Genomic DNA, 21194 nt, shown 5'->3' with positions numbered 1-21194 from the left:
GCATTTCCCTGATGACTAATGACGTTGAGCATTTCTTTAAGTGTTTCTCTGCCATTCGATATTCCTCTGTTGTGAATTCTCTGTTTAGTTCTGTTTCCCATTTTTTAATTGGATTACTTAATTTGTTGCTGTTTAACTTCTTTAGTTCTTTATATATACTGGATATATATACAGAGTGTATATATATATCTCCTATATCTGACAGAGTGTATATATATATATATACACTCTGTCAGATATAGGGTTGGTGAAGATCCGTTCCCAATCTAGAAGACAACTCTTCCTTTCACTTCAGAATCCTAGGCTTGAATTAGGTCATCAGGTTTACATGACAAGAGCTTTAGCTCATTGAGCCCCCAGTAATATTCTTAATATTAACAACAAATTTATTAGCTACTTTCCGTCTTTTATTTTAACTTTACATCTTTTGATTAACATGGAATCTTCAATCATTTTCAAACATCAAATTAAAGAGGAAAAAATCTGGAGGAAAAAAATTAAAGTTATTGATTAGAACAAAAGGACTATTTGGATTTCATTTGTGTTACCTATGTTTGAAACACTACAAGTAGATTTTTTTAAGAGGAAAAAAGGACTGAATTGATGCTAACAGCTTCTTCAAAACTTTAAAGTTTGTTGACATTGCTGAACAACTAATGGCATATGACTTTCTACTATTTGTCCTCTTTATCATCCGTGTTTGTGTCAGATTTTACTGTTGATGGAGAGGTAAGAAGAACTTTAAACGTGATGTTAAAGTGAGTTATAGTTTCAGCTATAAAACTAAATCGGTAGTAGGGAATAGCGGCACATATTTACAGCTTGGGAGACAGGCAAGGAGAAAGAACAGAAGATCAAAGTGAAAGTTCAGTGCCATCCTTTGCTGCTCGGGGTGGTTGGGACCAGACTTCAACGCTCTGTGAGACTGTCCAAAAGAAACTAAGAGTCGTGCTACCTTTCTTCCTGTTTCCCAGAATGTAAATTAGAAGCAGTAGCTCCCGTATATGAAAGTTTAGATGAAGCAATGTTATATAAAAATGCCTGGCACACGCTAATGTTCTGAGCAGACTTCAAGACATTCTTTTCTTAAAAAGAGTGAAAAACTTTTATTAAGTGTAACTACATTACTTTTTCAGGCCACTCGACCGGATATGATCAGGATCTTGTCAGCAGCCCTTCATGTAGTTCTAAGGAGGGATATGTCCCTGAACCGAAGACTTTATGCATGGCTTCTTGGTAAGTAATTAACGAATATGCTTATAATTGACAAAAGAAAAAAAACTGAAAGGAGATTTGCCACGTATAAGTATCTCAAATTATATGAAGAAACTAAACATTTATGTGTAAATGAACAATAAAAAATAAAAACTGTGCTGAAAAGATGATTCTGTGCTTAAGAGCATCTGCTGCTCTTGTAAAGGTTTGGTTGCCACCATGTACATCAGGTGGTTCAGCACCATCTGTAACTCTAGCTCCAGGGTATCCAGTGCCCTCTTCTGGCCTCCAAGAGCACATACACTCATCTAGTTTATGCTATCTCTCTCCCTCTCTCTAATAATTATGACAACAACAACCAACCCAGGTGGAGGAACTATTTATGATGAAATTTCTGAGCAAATTTCAGAAGCCTCCTAACTGAATGGGCTATTTTAATCCATAAAGTCATGTTCAGTTTAACAAAATATTTTTCCTGTTATAAATTGCTATGATTATACTTAATGTTAGTGTATTAAAAAGAATAAGTTAATAGAATAATGACAAAATTTCCAAAACTTGAAAGTCACTCAGGAATCATAAGTAGCAAGTTCCACTGTCTCTAGGTGACACCAGTGTGGGACACTGTGTGCGCTTACGCCATAGAGCATTACGTGCATGTCATCTTCAGCCTTTGTATGAGTGGCTTGACTGTCCTTATGACCTCTTACTAGAGAGAAGAAAACACTTGATAACTTACCTTAGATATTATAAATCCTCAGGTTTTTGTTTTTTTACTGTAAGATTTGAGGTAAGATAAGATCATAATTCTGGAAGGATCTATTAGACTCGCCTATTGAATTGGTTTCCATTTATTAAACTATCTAAAATGGTCTCTCTTGCTGGCACTGAATGGGCTACTAATTGGGTAAGTGTTTAGTGCTGTTTTTGAGATATTTTAGCATTTAGTGAACAACAGTTCTAAGACTTCTGTTTTAATTACTTTTGTGATTTATTCCCATGGAGGTTTTGATAACAACGGTGCTATCATAGGACCCAGGAGCACAAGACACAGTAATCCTGAAGAACATGCCACTTACTATTTTACAACCTTTTCAAAAGAATTGTTAGTCCAGGTAATGGCTATTTCCGTTATTCTTTGCTTACCTCCTGTTACCTAAGACAAACTCCTACCTTAATTGAACTCATAATTGAAGAAGTCAAGACAAGACTCAAAAACTTCCAAAGAATGACTGTAACATGCATATAGCTACAGTAAAATTGTAATCATGGCTGGACTCCCACAGGAGGACAGTTTTTTGCCTTTCTGCCCTGTGAAAGTTGGATTTTTCAGAAAATGACCAGAACCCAAATTTCCTCTGAAACCTCGGGTGGATAAGGCTTTTGCAAGCTAGATATGGTAAGACTGCAACTCACATAGAATCGTTAAAATTACCCATTTATTTAAAATGCATCAAAATATTCCAATAAATGCTTGCTCACACATTTTTCTTTTACTTATTTGATTTTGAAACATGATCTTGCTGTGTAACATAGTTGACCTTGAACTCATGACCTGCCTGTTTCAGCTTTTGAAGTGCTGAGATTATGGGTGTAGACCACCATGCCCAGCTTGAAGCATTTTTAAATGAGGGAAATTGTACATTGAAATTTAAATGACTAAGAAGATAATTGCATATCATATCCCTTTGTGATAAGATGGCATAGTTGAAATTCATGCCCCAAACAGAAACATCTGTAGAGAGCCAACATTCAAATTCTCAATACACTTCTCTTCATTCTTTTCTTTTTCCAGTGAAAGTTTATGATCTAATTTGATGATATGCACTTGTAGTCCTAGCACTAAGAGGAAGCAAGCAGGAGGATGGTGGGTTTGTTGTCAACCGAGTCTTTATAGTGAGGTCCTGTCTCAAAAATAAATAGCAGATTAATAATAATAATTTAAGCACTTTGCTTTCTCCATATGGATAATTCTGACATCTTTCTTCATGGCACAGGAAGAAGACATCAGTCAGGATAGCACAGGGGATGTGAATCTGCATTTTAGATGGATATAGTTGAAAATAGTTTTTGTATTAAAAACATTACTTGTTTCTGAATCACTAGTATGTTTTGTTTTGTTTTGTTTTGTTTTTTCCTAAAGGCCATGGTGGGAATCTTACAAGTGAATGGATTTGGAGAAGAAAGCACTCTCATGCAGGATCTAAAACCTTTTCGGATTTTGATTAGTTTATTGGACAAACCTGAGCTAGGTAACATATGCTGCTGTCCAAAGTATAAAGTGATATGCCTTTTGTATTGTTTCATGATACAAGTAAGAGGAAGACATTGGGAAAACTACTGTATTTTGAAATGGCTTTTAAATACAGATTCTCAATAGTTTCTTAACCGAAGTTACAGGTGTTCACTGGGCCTTTATGTTAGCACAAGACCTATGCTTTATGCTGTGTTAGGCAACAAAGTCATTTTTAAAATATGTCATGTCAGGTCCTTTTTAATTATTCACTGAAATGGAAACATTTTTGATCTGTCATAACTACCTTACAGTTCATAGAATTTGAAGGGTAGAATAGAAATATGAGTTATATCTTTCCTTCACAGTCTTGTTGCTGTTACTTTTCTGAAGTTTCTTTCATTGTGTGTTTTTTATATATCAGATCTAGAAATTTACTGTAGTACTTAATATAAATTTTTAAAAAGCAGTAATCTATTTTTAAAACAATTTATTTTTATTTCATGTGAATTGGTATTTCACCTATATGTATGTCTGTGTGAGGGTGTGAGTTACAGTTTATTTTATTTTATTTTTTTATTCATTATTTATTACAATTTAGCCCTTCCCTCATCTCCTCCCAGTCCTACCCACACTCCTACTTCTCCCCCTTAATGCTCCTCCCCTAGTCCATTGATGGGGAGGTCCTCCTTTTCTATCTGATGCTAGCTTATCAGGTCTCATCAAGACTGGCTGCATCATCTTCCTCTGTGGACTGGCAAGGCTGTACACCCCAGGGGGAGATGATCAAAGAGCCATCCATTGAGTTCATATCAGAGACAGCTCCTGCTCCTCTTTCTAGGGAACCCACTAGGAAACTGAGCAGCTTATAGGCTTCATCTGAACAGGAGGTCTAAGTCCTCTACATTTATGGTTCTTGGTTGGAGCATTAGTCTCTGCAGGCCCCTGTGGGCCCAGGTTTTTTGGCTCTGTAGGTCTTCAGCTACTCTCTGGGTGCTGGGAATTGAACCTAGGTCTTCTGTAAGAGCATCCAGTGCTCTTAACCACTGAGCCATCTCTCCAGCCCCAGCAATGATCTATTATAAAATCTGTAATATTTCTGTTTATATTCAGATATTTTGGCACAAACATTTAATTCACCAACTCTTCAAAGTGAAATTTTAAAATATGAGAGTAGCAGCTGTGTGCAGGACTTCAACAGGTCATTTTTGAGGTATTCTGTGATAGTGAGGAAGCTGAGAGGATTTTTTTTAAAGGATCGCAATAACTGTGAAGCAGACAAATTTATCCTTCAGGGAGTTATTTAATAACAGCACAGATGTGGCAACATCTCCTGGACAGTCATTCTAAGAGCTGCGCTGTGTACCTTACAGAAGATTCTCCATGTCTTTAGACTGTCCTGTGAGTCTGGTGTTGTTCTCCTCATTTGGAATGAGGAAACTAAGACTCAAAAATTAGAGCCTTTGCAAGGTAACAGAGACTTAACCAAACCAATTTTCCTGATGTTTGCACTTCTGGTTAATGTGACCCTCTACTTTAAATAGGCATTTATCCCGTTATTTACTATTAGACCACATTTCAAAATATAGTTTAGTTTAGCTTCTGGCAGGAGGGCGGGCCTCTTTTTTAAAGTACGTCTCCCCCCCCCCCCCCCCGAAAACATGCTTTAATTGGACCATTCTTCAGGACATCATGATTTGCCAGTACTAAATTGTTGCTGCCTATAATTTGTTGTATATTAATTTTAGGACCTGTAATTCTAGAAGATGTTCTGATTGAAGTGTTTAGAACATTGTATTCTCAATGCAAAGCAGAATTGGATCTTCAGATGGAACCACCTTTCAGCAAGGACCATGCTCAGTTAAGCAGGTAGATTACTAAAAATTAAGTATGCTATAAAGAAGGCCTTGTTTATTAGTGCTTATGAAATAGACTCTAGTATATTAATTCATACAGTGTGATTATTAAAATGGCTAGGGAATTTATTCTAAAGTTATATTATGATAAATAAAATCACTTTTATAGTATGAACTATCATAATTGTTCTCATATTTCAAACAGGTGTTTAAACAAGATAATAATCACCACTTGATTACTTAATTGGTTATTAATCATACAAATTTGAGAAACTAATGTTGAATAGTTGGGCTGATAAGATGGATTAGTGGGTTAAGAACGGTGCTTGTCTCCAAGCCTGACTCTTTTGAGTTTCATCCATTAGACTCATATGGTAGGGGGAGCAACTGAAATTTTTCTTTTTATTTCCATGTGCTCATCATGTCATGCCCATGTACATACACAGAATAAATGAGCAAATATAAAAAATTAAAAACTGTTGACAGTTAATGTGAAGATAATAGCCCCAGAAAATTTAATTTATAAATTCACCAGAGACTGACAACGTGTCAGATAATGAGAGTTGGATTGAAGACAAAGTTGGTTTTTTTTTTTTCTATTTTCTGTGTTAAGCGGATCACTTCTATTCTAATATTACCTGCTACTGTAATAGAACAAAGGTTCCAAGACCACAATTGTTTTGGTTTTGTTTTACTAACTCTGCCTTTCATTATTGATTCTTTGGTGGTAATTGGGTAATACCTTTATCTTTCCTAAAACATACTTGTTTATGTATATAAAACATACACATGATTTCTGATGATACAATATCTATTTTGTTAGAAAGGTTGATAATGATAAACGTATTGCTTTATTTGATTCTGTCCTCTGAGATTCTGTATTATCCTACAGAATATATTAGTCCTTTTTGTTACCCCCTGACAGCTGTACTGACAGTGTCTATATAAGATAATCATTTTAGTTGTAGAAAGGATATGAGAAAAGTATGTTAAGAAATCAGCTAACCGTTTGAAATAATGTCATTTCTTCCTGAGAAGTTCTGTAACAAGTGCAGTTTATAGTAACTATGCTTTATGTTTTCTTCTTTCATATTATTGCTAAGAAGGGACCCAGAGAGTCTACCACTGAGCTGCACACCCAGCATCTAATTGGTTTTCAAGCTAAGTTTTGTCATTTGACTAGTCAGAAACTAGTCAGAATTTACCCTTGTAAAGAAAATCCTGACTGGTATAAAACAGTCAAAAAGATTCCATAGCCAGAAGGCTATTGAAAACAGATCACAACTCAGTTTATATTTGCCAACAACAAAAGATCTTGGTGCCAAATTAACAACTACACACTTAAAAGAGTCTCCAAGGAATCTGGGTATCATGGCTAAGGGTTATAGATCCCAGCATTTGGCCATGGGAGGCATTGGAGAAGGTCTGAAACTCAACTGTAGTATATAGCTCAACAATCTTTCTCAAAAGAGGCAGAGGGAACCTGTCTTTTCTAGTCTCTTGTGGGTTACTATGCAGAAAGTATGTTAAGCAAATTCTGATTATCATTCTTGTGAATTATGAAAACTCAAGTTCTGAAAAGTAATTCTATGTAAAGTAATAGAGTGAGATATATCACATTTTAATCTTCCTCCTAGGCAATATTCTAGCAGCTGTGTAGAAAGGTGTGCTGCCCTAATAATAAATGCGCTGTTTTAAAATATATCTAGTTGTTTGGTTTCTTTTCTTTTTTAGTAAATTAAGGGAAAACAAGAAAACAGCTGAGCTGATTAAAACTGCGAATCTTCTCTTTAATTCCTTCGAACCTTATTATATGTGGGATTACATTGCACGCTGGTTTGAAGAATGTTGTCGGTAGGTTAACTGCTTCACTTGTTATTTTTAGTAACATCCAAAGCTAACATTTAGCTTTTAACATGTTCTTCTATACATTTTACTCCTGCTGAAATGTGTTAATTATTTACCCATAATCTAGATTTACCTTGTCAATCCAAGACATAAAAATCACTGGTCATATAACGCTATAGTTGGAAAGGAGCTTAGAGGTGATTGTTTACTCAGCACAGATGAAAGTGTTCATTTGTCTGGCTGAGGCTGCCCCGCTGTCCCTGGCTGTGGAGGAGACAGCAACCTACAGTAGCACACTTGCCAGAGTGTCCCCACTCACTGACAGGACAGCTCTATGTTTGTAGGGACTTAGAAGCATCCCATATTGTCCCCGACTAGAAAAAATAAACACTTCGCACCTTAGAATAGAAAGCCTGACACACTATATGAAACCCTAGGATGCTAGTGAAACAGTGAAATCTCTACCTCAAACCTCAGTCCAGATCTTTTGCACCCTAATTTACTTTTAAAGCCTGAGGATCATGTAGTCAAACAGTAAGCTTGTCCAACCTTGTGTCTGGAGGCATTTACAACTGTAAATGTGTATGAATCCCTTTTATAATACAGAGATTTACCTGCTTTCCAATTGACATACAGTAAGCTCCCAGTTGAAAAGCATTGTGCTAGGTATATTAGATAGTGTCTGACCTCAGGGATTTCACAGTGTAACAAGTAAGATATGCACATGTCTGCCCCAGGAATAATTAGAAATTGAAAATAAAATGCCTCATAGGTTAATGTGTAAACAGAGAGAGGAATTATGAGTATCTTTTCCCACCTTGCCATACTCTGTTTTCTATGCATATCTCCACCCTTCTGTATTAAATATTTTATATTCAGAACACACATCCATGCTTTTTGAGCTAACCTGAACTATTTCTTGAACATTCACTGCCTTTTGTACAGCTGACCCTTCTTTTTTGTGCTATTCTTTATTTATCCTACCAGCTTTGTTTTTCTGAAATGATCCTGTAGAGGGGTCACTCACCTTAAAATAGCCTTCATTCCCTCAAAGCACTCATCAGAATCAGTTATCCCCATACTGTCCATTGATTTTATTTAATTCTCTACCTGTTTATATTTTTTTGCTGGTCAAGGACTGTATAATTAAAACATGAGACTATAGGGCAATGTTTGATCAAATAGGATTAATATGGGGTTCATATCAACGTTTCTTGGATCAGAAGAGATTTCCTGTAAATTGTAATGTTTGATCTCAGACCTTGAAGGAGAGCAACATTCCAGATATTAGGAACATATGTTGGTGTAACAGCAATCCAGCAGAGCACATTGTAAATCAAGTGTCTCAGTTTAGAACTCAAATAAAATAAAAAAAAAACTATCAATTTCTAGTAGGAGGCACATTCACAGTGGCAGAAATGTAAATCGTTTTTTTTTTTTTTTTTTGGTTTACTTTTTCCATTTTTTTTTTAATTCTTTATTAATTACACTTTATTCACTTTGTATCCCCCCTGTGGTTCCCTCCCTCCTCCCGTCCCAGTCCCTCCCTTCCTCCACCCTCTGCATACATGCCCCTCCCCAAGTCCACTGATAGGGGAGCGGACTTCTTCTTTTCCTTCCTTCTGATCCTAGTCAATTAGATCTCCTCTGGAGTGGCTGCAGTGTCTTCTTCTCTGGCCTGGTAATGCCACTTCCCCCTTAGGGGGAGGTAATTAAAGAGCAGGCCAATCAGTTCATGTCAGAGACAGTCTCTGATCCCATTACTATGGAACCCACTTGGGCACTGAACTGCCATGGGCTACATCTGTGTAGGGGTCTTAGGTTATCTCCATGCATGGTCCTTGGTTGGAGTATCAGTCTCAGGAAAGACCGCTGTGCTCAGGTTTTTTGGTTCTGTTACTCTCCTTGTGGAGTTCCTGGCCTCTCCAGATCTTACCATTTCCCACTTCTTTCATAAGATTCCCTGCACTCTGCCCAAAGGTTGGCCATAAGTCTCAGCATCTGCACTGATAGTCTGCAGGGCAGAGCTTTTCAGAGGTCCTCTGTGTCAGGCTTCTGACTTGTCCCCTCTTTTCTCCTTCTTCTGATGTCCATCCTCTTTGCCTTTCTGGAAAGGGATTGAGCATTTTAGCAAAAGTCCTCCCTCTTGATTAGTGTCTTTAGGTGTACAGATTTTAATAGGTTTATCCTATATTATATGTCTTTATGAGTGAGTATATATCATGTGCATCTTTCTGCTTCTGGGATAGCTCACTCAGGATGATCTTTTCCAGATCCCACCATTTACCTGCAAATTTCATGATTTCCTTGTTTTTTTTTTTTTTTTTTATTGCTGAGTAGTATTCCATTGTGTAGATGTACCATACTTTCTGTATCCGTTTCTCAGTTGAGGGGCATCTTAGTTGTTTCCAGCTTTTGGCTATAACAAATAAAGTTGCTACAAACATGGTTAAGCAAATGTCCGTATTGTATACTTGAGCCTCTTTTGGATATATGGCTAGAAGTGTATAGCTGGATCTTGAGAAAGCGCTATTCCTAATTGTCTGAGAAAGCGCCAGATTGATTTCCAGAGTGGTTGTACAAGTTTGCATTCCCACCAGCAATGGAGAAGGTTCCCCTTTCTCCACAACCTCTCCAGTATGTGTTGTCACTTGAGTTTTTGATCTTAACCATTCTGATGGGTGTAAGGTGAAATCTTAGGGTCATTTTGATTTGCATTTTTCTTATGACTAATGACGTTGAACATTTCTTTAAGTGTTTCTCTGCCATTCGATATTCCTCTGTTGTGAATTCTCTGTTTAGTTCTGTTTCCCATTTTTTAATTGCATTACTTAATTTGTTGCTGTTTAACTTCTTTAGTTCTTTATATATACTGGATATTAGCCCTCTTTCAGATATAGGGTTGGTGAAGATCCTTTCCCAATCTGTAGGCAGTCGTTTTATTCTGACGACAGTTTCCTCTGCTTTACAGAAGCTTTTCAGTTTCATGAGGTCCCATTTATTGATTGTTGCTCTTAGAGCCTGTGCTGTTGGTGTTCTGTTCAGGAAGTTGTCTGCTGTGCCAATGAGTTCAAGGCTCTTCCCCACTTTTTCTTCTAAGCGGTTTAATGTGTCTGCTTTTATATTGAGGTCTTTGATCCACTTGGACTTTAGTTTTGTGCAGGATCTATTTGCATTTTTCTACATGTAGACATCCAGTTAGACCAGCACCATTTGTTGAAGATGCTGTCTTTTTTCCATTGAATGATTTTGGCATCTTTATGAAAAATCAGGTATCCATAAGTATGTGGATTTATTTCTGGGTCTTCTATTTGAATCCATCGATCCACCAGTCTGTTTCTATGCCAGTACCATGGAATTTTTAGTATTGTTGCTCTATAGTACAGCTTGAGATAAGGGATGGAGATACCTCCTGAAGACCTTTTACTGTAGAGAAGTGTTTTAGCAATTCTGGGTTTCTTGTTGTTCCATATGAAGGTGAGAATTTTTCTTTCAAGTTCTGTAAAGAATTGTGTTGGTAATTTGATGGGAATTGCATTGAATCTGTAGATTGCTTTTGGTAAGATGGCCATTTTTACTATGTCAATCTTGCCAAGCCATGAGCATGGGAGATCTTTCCATCTTCTGATATCTTCTTCCAATTCTTTCTTCAGAGACTGGAAATTTTTTTCATACAAGTCTTTGACTTGCTTGGTTAGGTTCACACCAAGGTACTTTATGTCCTTTGTGGCTACTGTGAAGAGTGTTGTTTCCCTAATTTCTTTCTCAGCCCTTTTGTATACAGGAGGGCTACTAATTTTTTTGAGTTAATTTTGTATCCAGCCACTTTGCTAAAGGTGTTAATCAGCTGTAGGAGTTCCCTGGTAGAATTTTTGGGGTTACTCAGATTTTTGGGGTTACTATAATATCATCTGCAAATAGTGATACTTTGACTTCTTCCTTTCCAATTTGTATCCCCTTGATCTCCTTCAATTGTCTTATTGGTCTAGCCAGGACTTCAAGAACAATGTTGAAGAGATACAGAGAGAGTGGGCAGCCTTGCCTTGTCCCTGATTTCAATGGGATTGATTTAAGTTTCTCTCCATTGAGTTTGATATTGGCTATAGGCTTGCTGTATGTTGCCTTTACTATGTTCAGGTATGCGTCTTGTATCCCTGATCTCTCCAAGACTTTAAACATGAATGGATGTTGGCTTTTGTCAAATGCCTTTTCAGCATCTAAGGAGATGATCATGTGGTTTTTCTCCTTCAGTTTGTTTACATGGTGGATCACATTGATGGATTTCCGTATATTGAACCACCCCCCTGCATGCCTGGGATGAAGCCTACTTGGTCGTAGTGGATGATATCTTTGATGTGTTGTTGTATTTGGTTTGCAAGTATTTTGTTGAGTATTTTTGCATCAATGTTCATAAGGGAGATTGGCCTGAAATTCTCTTTCTTTGTTGGGTCTTTGTGAGGTTTAGGTACCAAGGTGACTGTAGCTTCATAGAATGAGTTTGGTAGTGTTCCTTCTGTTTCTATTTTGTGAAATAGTTTGAAGAGTATTGGTGTTAGTTTTTCTTTTAAGGTCTGGTAGAATTCTGTGCTGAAACCATCTGGCCCTGGGCTTTTTTTGCATGGGAGACTTTTTGATGACAACTTCTATGTCCTTAGGGAATATAGGACTATTTAAGTGATTTACCTGATTCAGCTTTGGCATGTGGAATCCATCAAGAAAATTGTCCATTTCATTTAGATTTTCAAATTTTGTGGCATATAGGCTTTTAACATAAGACCTAATTATTGTTTGGATCTCTTCAGTGTCTGTGATTATATCCCCCTTTTCATTTCTGATTTTGTTGACTTCGATAGTGTCTCTCTGCCTTTTAGTTAGTTTGGCTAAGGGTTTGTCTATTTTGTTGATTTTCTCAAAGAACCAGCTCTTGGTTTCATTGATTCTTTAAATTGTTTTGTTTCTAATTGATTGATTTCAGCCCTGATTATTTCCAGCTGTCTACTCCTCTTTGGTGTGTCTGCTTCTATTTTTTCTAGGGCTTTTAAGTGAGCCATTAACTTGCTTACATGAGATGTTTCGAATTTCTTTTTGAAGGCACTTAGTGCTATGAACTTTCCTCTTAGCACTGCTTTCATTGTGTCCCATAAGTTTGGGTATGTTGTGCCTTCATTTTCATTGGATTCTAGGAAGTCTTTAATTTCTTTCTTTATTTCTTCTCTGACCCAGCTGTCATTTAGTAGCAAGTTGTTCAGTTTCCATGTGTGTGTAGGCCTTTTGCTATTTTTGTCATTGAGGTCCAGCTTTAGTCCATGGTGATCAGATAGGAGAGATGGCTCAGTGGTTCAGTGGTTGAGAGCACTGTCTGCTCTTCCAGAGGTCCTGAGTTCAATTCCCAGCACCCACATGGTAGCTCCCAGCCATCCCTGCCGTCTACTGCCCTCTTCTGGTATGCAGGTGCACATGCAGATAGAGCACCAGTGTGCATAAAAAATAAATAAAATCTTTTTTTTATTTTTATTTTATTTAATTTTTAATTACACTTTATTTACTTTGTAGCCCCTCTCTAGTTCCCTCCCTCCTCCCCTCCCAATCCTTCCCTTTCTCCCCTTTCTCTACACATGCCCCTCCCCATATTCACTGGTGGGGAGGGTTTCTTTTTCTTCCTTCTGATCCTAGTCTGTTAGGTCTCATCAGGAGTGGCTGCACTGTCTTCCTCTGTGGCCCGGTAAGGCTGCTCCCCCCCTCAGGGAGAGGTGATCAAAGAGCAGCCCAATCAGTTCATGTCAGAGACAGTCCCTGTTCCCATTACTATGGAACCGACTTGGACACTGAACTGCCATGGGCTACATCTGTGCAGAGAATTTTCCGTGAAAGCAATGTGGTAGTGTCCTGGCGCACAGGAATGAACATTAGTATGTGTCCCAATTTCAACTCGGGCCTTATTTGTTAAGACAGTGATGTAGTCACATGTCTTCCTATCATGTGATAATGTGTTTGATAAAGTTATTTTTTTTCCATTTAGGAGAACACTGCATGCCAGACTTCAGGTTGGACCTGGAGACAGTAGTGACTCATCTGAGTTACAGCTGACCAACTTCTGTTTACTGGTGGATTTTTTGTTGGATATAGTCTCTTTGGTAAGACTATCTTGTTAAAAAGAAAAACAAGGAATTTTAAGAGCATAGTTTATTTATTTCATGATGAATACAAATCTTATCTTCAGATAAATTCCATCTTTAAAACTAAAGGTTTTTCCTTTGGCGTAGCTTTTTTTCATAACATTTCCCAAATGTTTTTGTCTTCTTGGCACGTATATATAGAATACATGGAATCTACTTCCTTGATTGCATGTTGTGTTTAGTGGGTGGAATTCTGATGCTGCATTTGTATTTGTTAACATTATTTCTATTACGTGAAGGCTGTTAGAAATGTTTTCCCTTGTGTTTTCTCTCCTCAACTCTTTGCTTTCTCATTTTGAAGCCTACTAGAAGTATGAGGGTGCTCTGTCAGGTATGGCATTCAGCCTGTTTTTATCTTAACTGCTTTTATTCACGTCTGCTAGAATTTCATTAATATAACACATAAAACTGGGGTATTCAATTATATATCCTTGAGGTACTTGGATTGAGAATTGGGGGGAGGGTTATGTGATGATGTGTTTGCCCATATCTGTGCCTGTGGAGGCCGGAGAATAACATTGGGTGTCTTCCTTTATCACTCTCCACCTTATTTTTTGAAACAGGGTCCCTGAAGCTTACCAAGTAGACTGGTTGACTATTGGCCCTGAGGAATCTGTCTGTCTCTTTTTCCCCTAGTACTGGGATCACAGATACACACCACCTCACCTGGCTTTAATGTGGGTGCTAGGGATCCGAACTCAGGTCTTCATGCTTGCACAGCAAGCACTTTACCCACTGAGCCAGCTCCACAGACCTAGTAATAGAGATTTTATAAGTCATCAGTATTAAAATGCCTACGAACTGTTAGTTTAAAGCATGATACCTATAAAACATGAACAAAAATAAAGGCTTACTTGTATAGATTAAAATAAACTACCTATGACTTTTATATTATACCTTAATTTTATTCAACCTTCTCTCATTTTCAGGAGACTTATATTGAAATCCAGACAGAACATCTACCCCAGTTACTGCTCAGGATGATATCTGCCTTGACAAGCCATCTCCAGACATTGCGCTTGTCTGAGCTTACAGATTCTCTGAGGCTCTGCTCAAAGATCCTTAGCAAGGTTCAGCCCCCACTTTTATCTGCCAGCACTGGAGGCGTGGTACAGTTTCCAAGTGGGCAGAACAACACAGTCAAAGAATGGGAAGACAAAAAGGTAATGTTAGCTGGAGTTCATGGTATCAGATAGGTTTCTCATTGGAAAACCTTTTTTAAAGCTAAGTCTTTTAAATATCAGTGAATCTTTCTAAGATCAAAGTGCTTTTGGCCATTGTACAACTTAACTGTCCATGTCAGTACTTTATGGTAGAAGTAAAATACATATGACACCTAATTTTAGAAATTTACATTGACTGTAAATTTCTGACTGTCAGAATTAAAAGGAGCAGATGACTTTATTTTACTTGGCCCATATAACAAATATATTATCATTTCAGTGTGTAATGTATATAAAATTGATGTCATGAAAACAAGTGTGATCCTTCACTTTTTTATACTGTCTTCAAAATATACTGAACATTTTTGTTTTTAGAGCACATCTTTAGAGAACTCTAATTTTTTAATCAGGAATTCTTGTTCTACATTGATGTTGTACAATTTATATATGAAAATTCACTCATATTCAAGTTGTTCCAAACATGCTTTGTTTGTTAATAGCTATGTTGCCCTTTTTATCTTAATTTTAAAAATTGAGTGTCTCAGCTACAATATAAATATCCAGTAAATACATAATGCATTACCTGTTGTGAGTAACAGGCCTGTGTATAAATTTTATTGATTCTTTTATTGTTTCTTGAAATATATACTTTTAACACACTGTGAGCCTAGTTTGACTCCATGGCACTTAGTCCTTTTTATAATGTCATTATTGAGCATCTTTTCAAATAGCCAAATTTTTTATTTTCTTGAAATCTTGAATTGTTTTATTTTATTTTCAAGTACCCATATGCTCAATATTTCTGTGTGAAACTGAGTAAAATTAAGATCCTCTAGCATTTATGTACATATATCTATAATGTCTAAACTTATATAATAAATTATTTTAATACTAGTAACATATTTTAATACCAATGAAATTCTTATAGAAGAATCAGTGATTTAATTCCTTTTAGACTTACATTGAAATATCTAGTAAGGGCCAGTAAGGTGACTCAGTAAGTGAAAGCATTTGCTGTCAAGCCTGATAGCCTGAGTTCAATCCTCAGAACCTACATGGAAAAAGGGAAGAACTGACTCCGAGGGTTGTGCTCTGACCTCCACATACACACTCATACAAGCATACGTACTCAGTAATAAATGAAAACAAAATTAAATCCAGCAAAGTATGAATTAAATGTTAATTAAATAAAGTCACCTTAGCACTATGTTAATATAAGAATTTAAAAGTTTCTGGAGTTATAATCTTGTGGCTGTGTAATTGCCCCCTTTTTTTGGATAACCTATTTTTCTTCCTTGCAAAATAAAACTTGAGGAGGTATGTATGGCTTTTCTCACCAGCTGTTAATCCTGAAATGTTTTTTTCTCGTTCTATACAAATGTATCTCTCATAATGCAATGATACTAGGAACTTTTACTCAGTTTAAGTATACTTGGGTTATATTCTCTATCATGGGTAGGGAAGTTATTTCATTGGACCATCCTGACATTGTGCTATAAGATTTTTCTTAGAAATAAAACTGTTGCATCTGAATGAGGTTTATGGGAGTTGGAGAAGATACACCCTTACCATTTTTTTCAATTACATGTTTAATATGTGAAAATTTATCTATTTCTCTGAAGGCCCTGATTGATGATCATTAGGTAAGATACATGAGACTGCAGTCAACTAAGTGCAACACAATTAAATAATACAATCCAAATTATAACAACTTTTTAACCTTGACTATGATTCCCATATCCATCCATCTTTCCACTCGTCTTTCCTTCCTCTTCCATGCTCCCGGCCATGTGGTTTTCCCCTGAAGTACAATGGTATAATCTTAGGTGTATAAAAATTGATAATATTTTCAGCCTGAGGCTATTTCCTATATGCCATGTTTCTTGAAATACATGTGAAGGGCTGCTACTTTTAACAACTGTGAGCCTAGTTTGACCCCATGGCATTTAGTCCTTTTTATAATATAGTTATATTAGGCATCTTCAAATAGCCAAAACACCCTTTCTGTATTTAGAGAAATTTGTCATAAAATAATTTTATAGCCACATAATATAGTCTAAACCAATAAAAATTGGATTTATAGATTAAATTCTATTACCTTAGTATCATCCTTTATATTAATACAAAAATATTTTAGAGGAATAAGCTAATGGTTATTAACTGAATAATTTTTTTGAGAAAAGTGCCTCATTTTAGATGATGAATAACCTTTCAAAAGAGAAAAATAAGCATATAAGTTCAATCTACTAGCCATTTTTAAACTTTGACACCATCATATAAAAAGTTGTGCTGTAATAAGAAAAATAAAATTAAAAAAAAGTTGTACTCTACATAGTAATATTGTGATCACTAGAAAAAGAAAGTGTTGAAAATCACCTTCTCCAAGCTCCTCTGTTAACCACTGAGCTTTTCTACTTTACCCTTGGACAAGTTTATTTTAACTTCCCTGAACTTCAGTTTTCTGTCTTTGAAATAGAAGCTACTTTGTTCATTCATTGGCTTTTAGGAACTGCCTGTACAGTCTCTGCACTTCTCAACCCTTTTTTTCAAGCTAAAAGACACATTAAACAAGTGATTACATGTTTAATTACAGTTGAATTGGTGTACATATAATGATTAGTGTAGGAACAAATTGGAGGTGGGAATGTAGAATAGAAGGTAAGAGGGTGAGTTGGCCTACCTGGGAATCATTGGCTGTTTTTTTTGAAGCAGAAATATCTTAAGTGGAGCCCCAGAGGAAATGTAGAAAAAAAGAAAGACCATGACAGGAAGAAACACTGGCAAAGGCCCTCAGGCAGAAAGGAGCTCCATGCAACTGATGATGCAGTTGTGCGAGAGGCAGGTGCCAGGTTAACAGAGCCTTGTTTGCTATACTAAGGCTTCTATTCTTTGTCTTAGGAGCAATGGGAAGACAAAGAAGGGGAAAAGGCAAGTGCCAAAATAAGATACATGTTTTAGAAACTTACTCTGGCTGCAGTGTGGAGTATGGATCTGAGAAACAAAAATGGATGTGGGGAGGCCTGCAGTAGTGCAGGTGAGAGGTGGTATTAAGTTGGGCTATCAAGAAAGGAGGAAATATATTTAGGAACACTAGTGATAAGATAGGTAAGGACAGTGAGGGAGCACTCCGGCTGCGTCCCTTCTGAGCACAGGGTGCTGTGCCAGGTGCCTTGTAGAGACTGTTATTTAATCCTTAAACTAACTGTAAAATGTAAGCATTTTTGTTATAGTAGTTTTAGATTTATTTATTTTATGAGTGTGAGTGTTTTGTCTGCATGTATGTGCGTGTGCCAGGTACATGCCTGGTGCCTTCAGAGTTCAGAAGGCATCGGGTCCCCTGGAACTAGAGATACACTGATGGTTGTAAGCCACCATGTGAGCACTGGGAATTGAACCCTGGTTGTTCACAAGAACAACAAATGCTCCTAACTGCTGAGCCATCTCTCCAGCTACAGTGACCACTTTTATGAATATTCTCATTTCCATAATTTCAGTTGCCAGTGAGTAGTCAATAGTGAACCTAAAATGTTACATGAAAAATTCTAGTAATAATTTGTAAGTTCTAAATTGTTTGCTGCTGTTGTTTGTAACATAATGGAATCTTTCACTGTCCCATTCAGCATGTAAAACATCCCTTTAACGAGGATAGACAATCTGATATCTATCCACATCCCCTTCTTAGTTTTCAGATGTACTTTTTCTGTGTCTTGTTCAAGCAATCCTTATGAAATAACTCTGTTAATACTACAACAAAGTGCCTACATCATTCATCTCACTTCTCATCACACTGTCATATCATCTTAAGAAAGATGATTTTGCTAAATAAGATATTTTGGGAGAGTCCACATTCATGTTAGTCTTATTCTGTTGTTAGACTTGTGTATGACTGTTATCAGTCTCTTCCTGAGCCTTATCATGGGTCTGTATATACAGGAAAAAGTCAGTTAGGAAGTTTTCAGTACTAACCACAGTTTTAGGTATCTACTGGGGGTCCTAGGATATATCTCTTGCACATAAAGGGACGCTGCTGTGTACACATTAGGAAACTGAGGTTTGGAGACTATCAAGTTCATGACACAGGCCTAGCTGACCTAGAACTCACACCATTAGCCACCAGACTGATGTGGGTATAAGGCAAGTTGGAAAGGGAAGGAGTGAAGAAATACCAACAATGACTTCCAGGCTTCCATCTTCTTGATTTTAATGAATGGTGGTGTCATTCACTAAAGCAGGAAACACTATGTCAGACCTTGCTTTAAGTAGAAGAATACTTAGTTCATGTATTAATAAAACATTTTATGATCTTACTCAGATCATCCTCTGTCACAATAACCAAACACATTCATACAATGCACAACTTTATTTAAGCAAAACCAGATAAAACCTGACTGCACTTCTACTTCAGGAATAGCTGTTTGTATTACCATTGTCTCTTTCTAGAGTCTAATCTGTGTCCTCTGGTCCTACTACCCAATCCATGATCTAAATATGCTATGAGCTGAGTAACTTCACTAAAGGAATGTAGGTGTAAGGGTATAGTATGATATTTGACATACTTCAACAGAGATTCTCATTCATCTGGTCCTGAACATATCCTCTATTAGATGTTATTTCTAATACTTAAGATGCAAGATTTTAAATCTTGTATTTCTCATTCTTAACATTGTTTAGACATTGAGAAAGACTGTTTCATGAAGATGAAATAGTCATTTGAAAAAAAGGATACAGATCCTAAACATTTTTACATGTATGTATTTTTACCTCACAAACCTAACAAGTATGGTGACACATGCCTCTACTCCTGACACCTAAGAGGTTGAGGCAGGAGAGTTTGAGTTAGAATTGAGCCTGGGTAGATGAAACGACATTATCTGAAAAAAAATCAAGTCATTAAATAAAGCCAATTCTATTTTATGATAGAGTGAATGACAAGTACTTTGTGAATGAGTTTATGTTAGTCTCTTCATTGGAACCCTATTACTATTTGCTATTAATTAGCAGCAAAATATTAGTCAACATAGGAACTGCTTTGATCCCACTGTAAACTTGAGCTATATGTAAATAATCTACAGTTTTCTCTGAAAAGGTCATCCTTTCTAGTCTGTAGTATCTATGTTCCTACTCAGCCATTTGCTTTGTTTAAAATCACCAGGTATCATCAGTTTCTATGGAAAATCCTACCGAAGTATTTGAAGATGGAGAAAACCCACCAAGTAGTCGATCATCAGAAAGTGGTTTCACTGAGTTTATACAGTACCAAGCAGATCGAACTGATGATCTTGACAGAGAGCTGAATGGACAGGGGACAGCTACTATCCCAATTGGCAGCACATCTTCAGAGACAGAAACAGCGTCCACAGTAGGTTCTGAAGAAACTGTCATCCAGCCACCTTCTAGCCTCATTCAAGGGGCAGCAGGCCGAAGTGGGAAGGCAGCACAGAAGACTGCAATGCAGTGTTGCTTGGAGTATGTCCAGCAATTTCTGTCTAGACTCATCAACCTCTACATCATTCATAGTGACTCCCTTCCTCAAGCTTTGGCTGCAGACCATCAGGGAGATCTCAGTCGAATGCAAAGAGAGACTTCAAAATGGGACAGGGATTCCCAAAGGGATGCAAAAGAAAGAAACATACATACACCAAAAACTTCAAAAGAATACCTTTCTGCCTTCCTTGCTGCCTGTCAGCTCTTCTTAGAGTGCTCAAGTTTCCCAGTCTACATTGCGGAGGGAAACCATACATCAGAGTTACATTCTGAGAAACTTGACACTGGTAAAGTTGTTTCTGCTCTTCATATTTCAGTGTTTTGTGTGCTATTTATATTTCAATATTTTATGCAACGTGCATGTGTGTGTGTGTGTGTTCCTCCTTCCATTCACCAATTAGGTTCCAGGGATTGCACTCTTTCCTCACTAACCATTTCTCCAGCCTGAAGGAAACAGTAATTCTGGGGAAGTTGTTAGGGGATTATGTGATTTGCATGGCTTTCACATTTTGCATGAAAGTTAAAAGCTAAAAGTGAACGTTCTTGAGAAACAATGCAGCATTAATTCTACTACATTCTTACGTGTCTCCTTCAGTTTTTACATATCCAAGTACAGGACAATGGACAATAATGGTGATAAAGTGGTAGGAAGATAGATTGGCACATCAAAGTATATATTTTTAAAAAGTAGCTTATTTTTCAAAGTTCTAACTTTGAGAAACTATGTTTTTAACAGATCAAGGTCTGAGGTAGAGTTATTTGTCATTTTCAAATGAACTTGAAGCTCCATGAAATGTTTGATGCTCTCTTCTGTTTCAGACTGTGAACATGCACACCCTCCACAGTGGCTCCAGACTCTGATGAGTGCTTGCAGCCGAGCAAGTGATTTCAGTGTGCAGAGTGTTGCTGTGTCTCTAGTTATGGACCTGGTGGGGCTGACTCAGTCTGTTGCCATGGTCACTGGGGAAAACATGAACAGCATGGAGCCTGCACAACCCTTAAGTCCAAACCAAGGAAGAGTAGCTGTGGTTATTAGACCTCCCCTCACACAAGGCAATCTGAGGTACATGGCAGAGAAGACTGACTTTTTCAAGGTAAATTCCAAGAAATTTAGATTATGCATGACTAAGATAACGCTTACATCCATGATGCTTGACCTGGGGCACTGAAGTAAGGGGGGAAAGAGTTTCAACTAAACAAGAAGAAAGCTCATTGATGC

The 21194-nt window shown here is 37.1% G+C and overlaps 1 protein-coding gene across 4 annotated transcripts in view; it reads left to right on the top strand.

The window, feature by feature from the left end:
• The window catches only part of Dop1a (DOP1 leucine zipper like protein A), a 106383-nt gene that overhangs the window by 46762 nt on the left and 38427 nt on the right, over window positions 1–21194 (top strand). For 3 of the 4 annotated variants that reach the window (XM_055602488.1, XM_055602486.1, XM_055602487.1), the window contains 9 exons: window positions 1137–1236; window positions 2221–2330; window positions 3359–3467; window positions 5197–5317; window positions 7039–7158; window positions 13172–13286; window positions 14258–14491; window positions 19644–20262; window positions 20795–21069. In XM_055602488.1, coding sequence (XP_055458463.1) covers window positions 1137–1236; window positions 2221–2330; window positions 3359–3467; window positions 5197–5317; window positions 7039–7158; window positions 13172–13286; window positions 14258–14491; window positions 19644–20262; window positions 20795–21069 — 1803 coding nt within the window. Of the gene's footprint in view, window positions 1–1136; window positions 1237–2220; window positions 2331–3358; window positions 3468–5196; window positions 5318–7038; window positions 7159–13171; window positions 13287–13629; window positions 13660–14257; window positions 14492–19643; window positions 20263–20794; window positions 21070–21194 lie in introns of all 4 variants that reach the window. The other variant, XM_055602489.1, reaches the window with a different exon arrangement.

The sequence above is a fragment of the Psammomys obesus genome, unplaced genomic scaffold (assembly GCF_907164565.1).
Source record: "Psammomys obesus unplaced genomic scaffold, mPsaObe1.curated_primary_1811, whole genome shotgun sequence".
In the NCBI taxonomy this organism is placed as follows: Eukaryota; Metazoa; Chordata; class Mammalia; order Rodentia; family Muridae; genus Psammomys; species Psammomys obesus.
The sequence above is the reverse complement of the archived record's forward strand: the minus strand, read 5'-3'. Positions and strand labels throughout refer to the sequence as shown.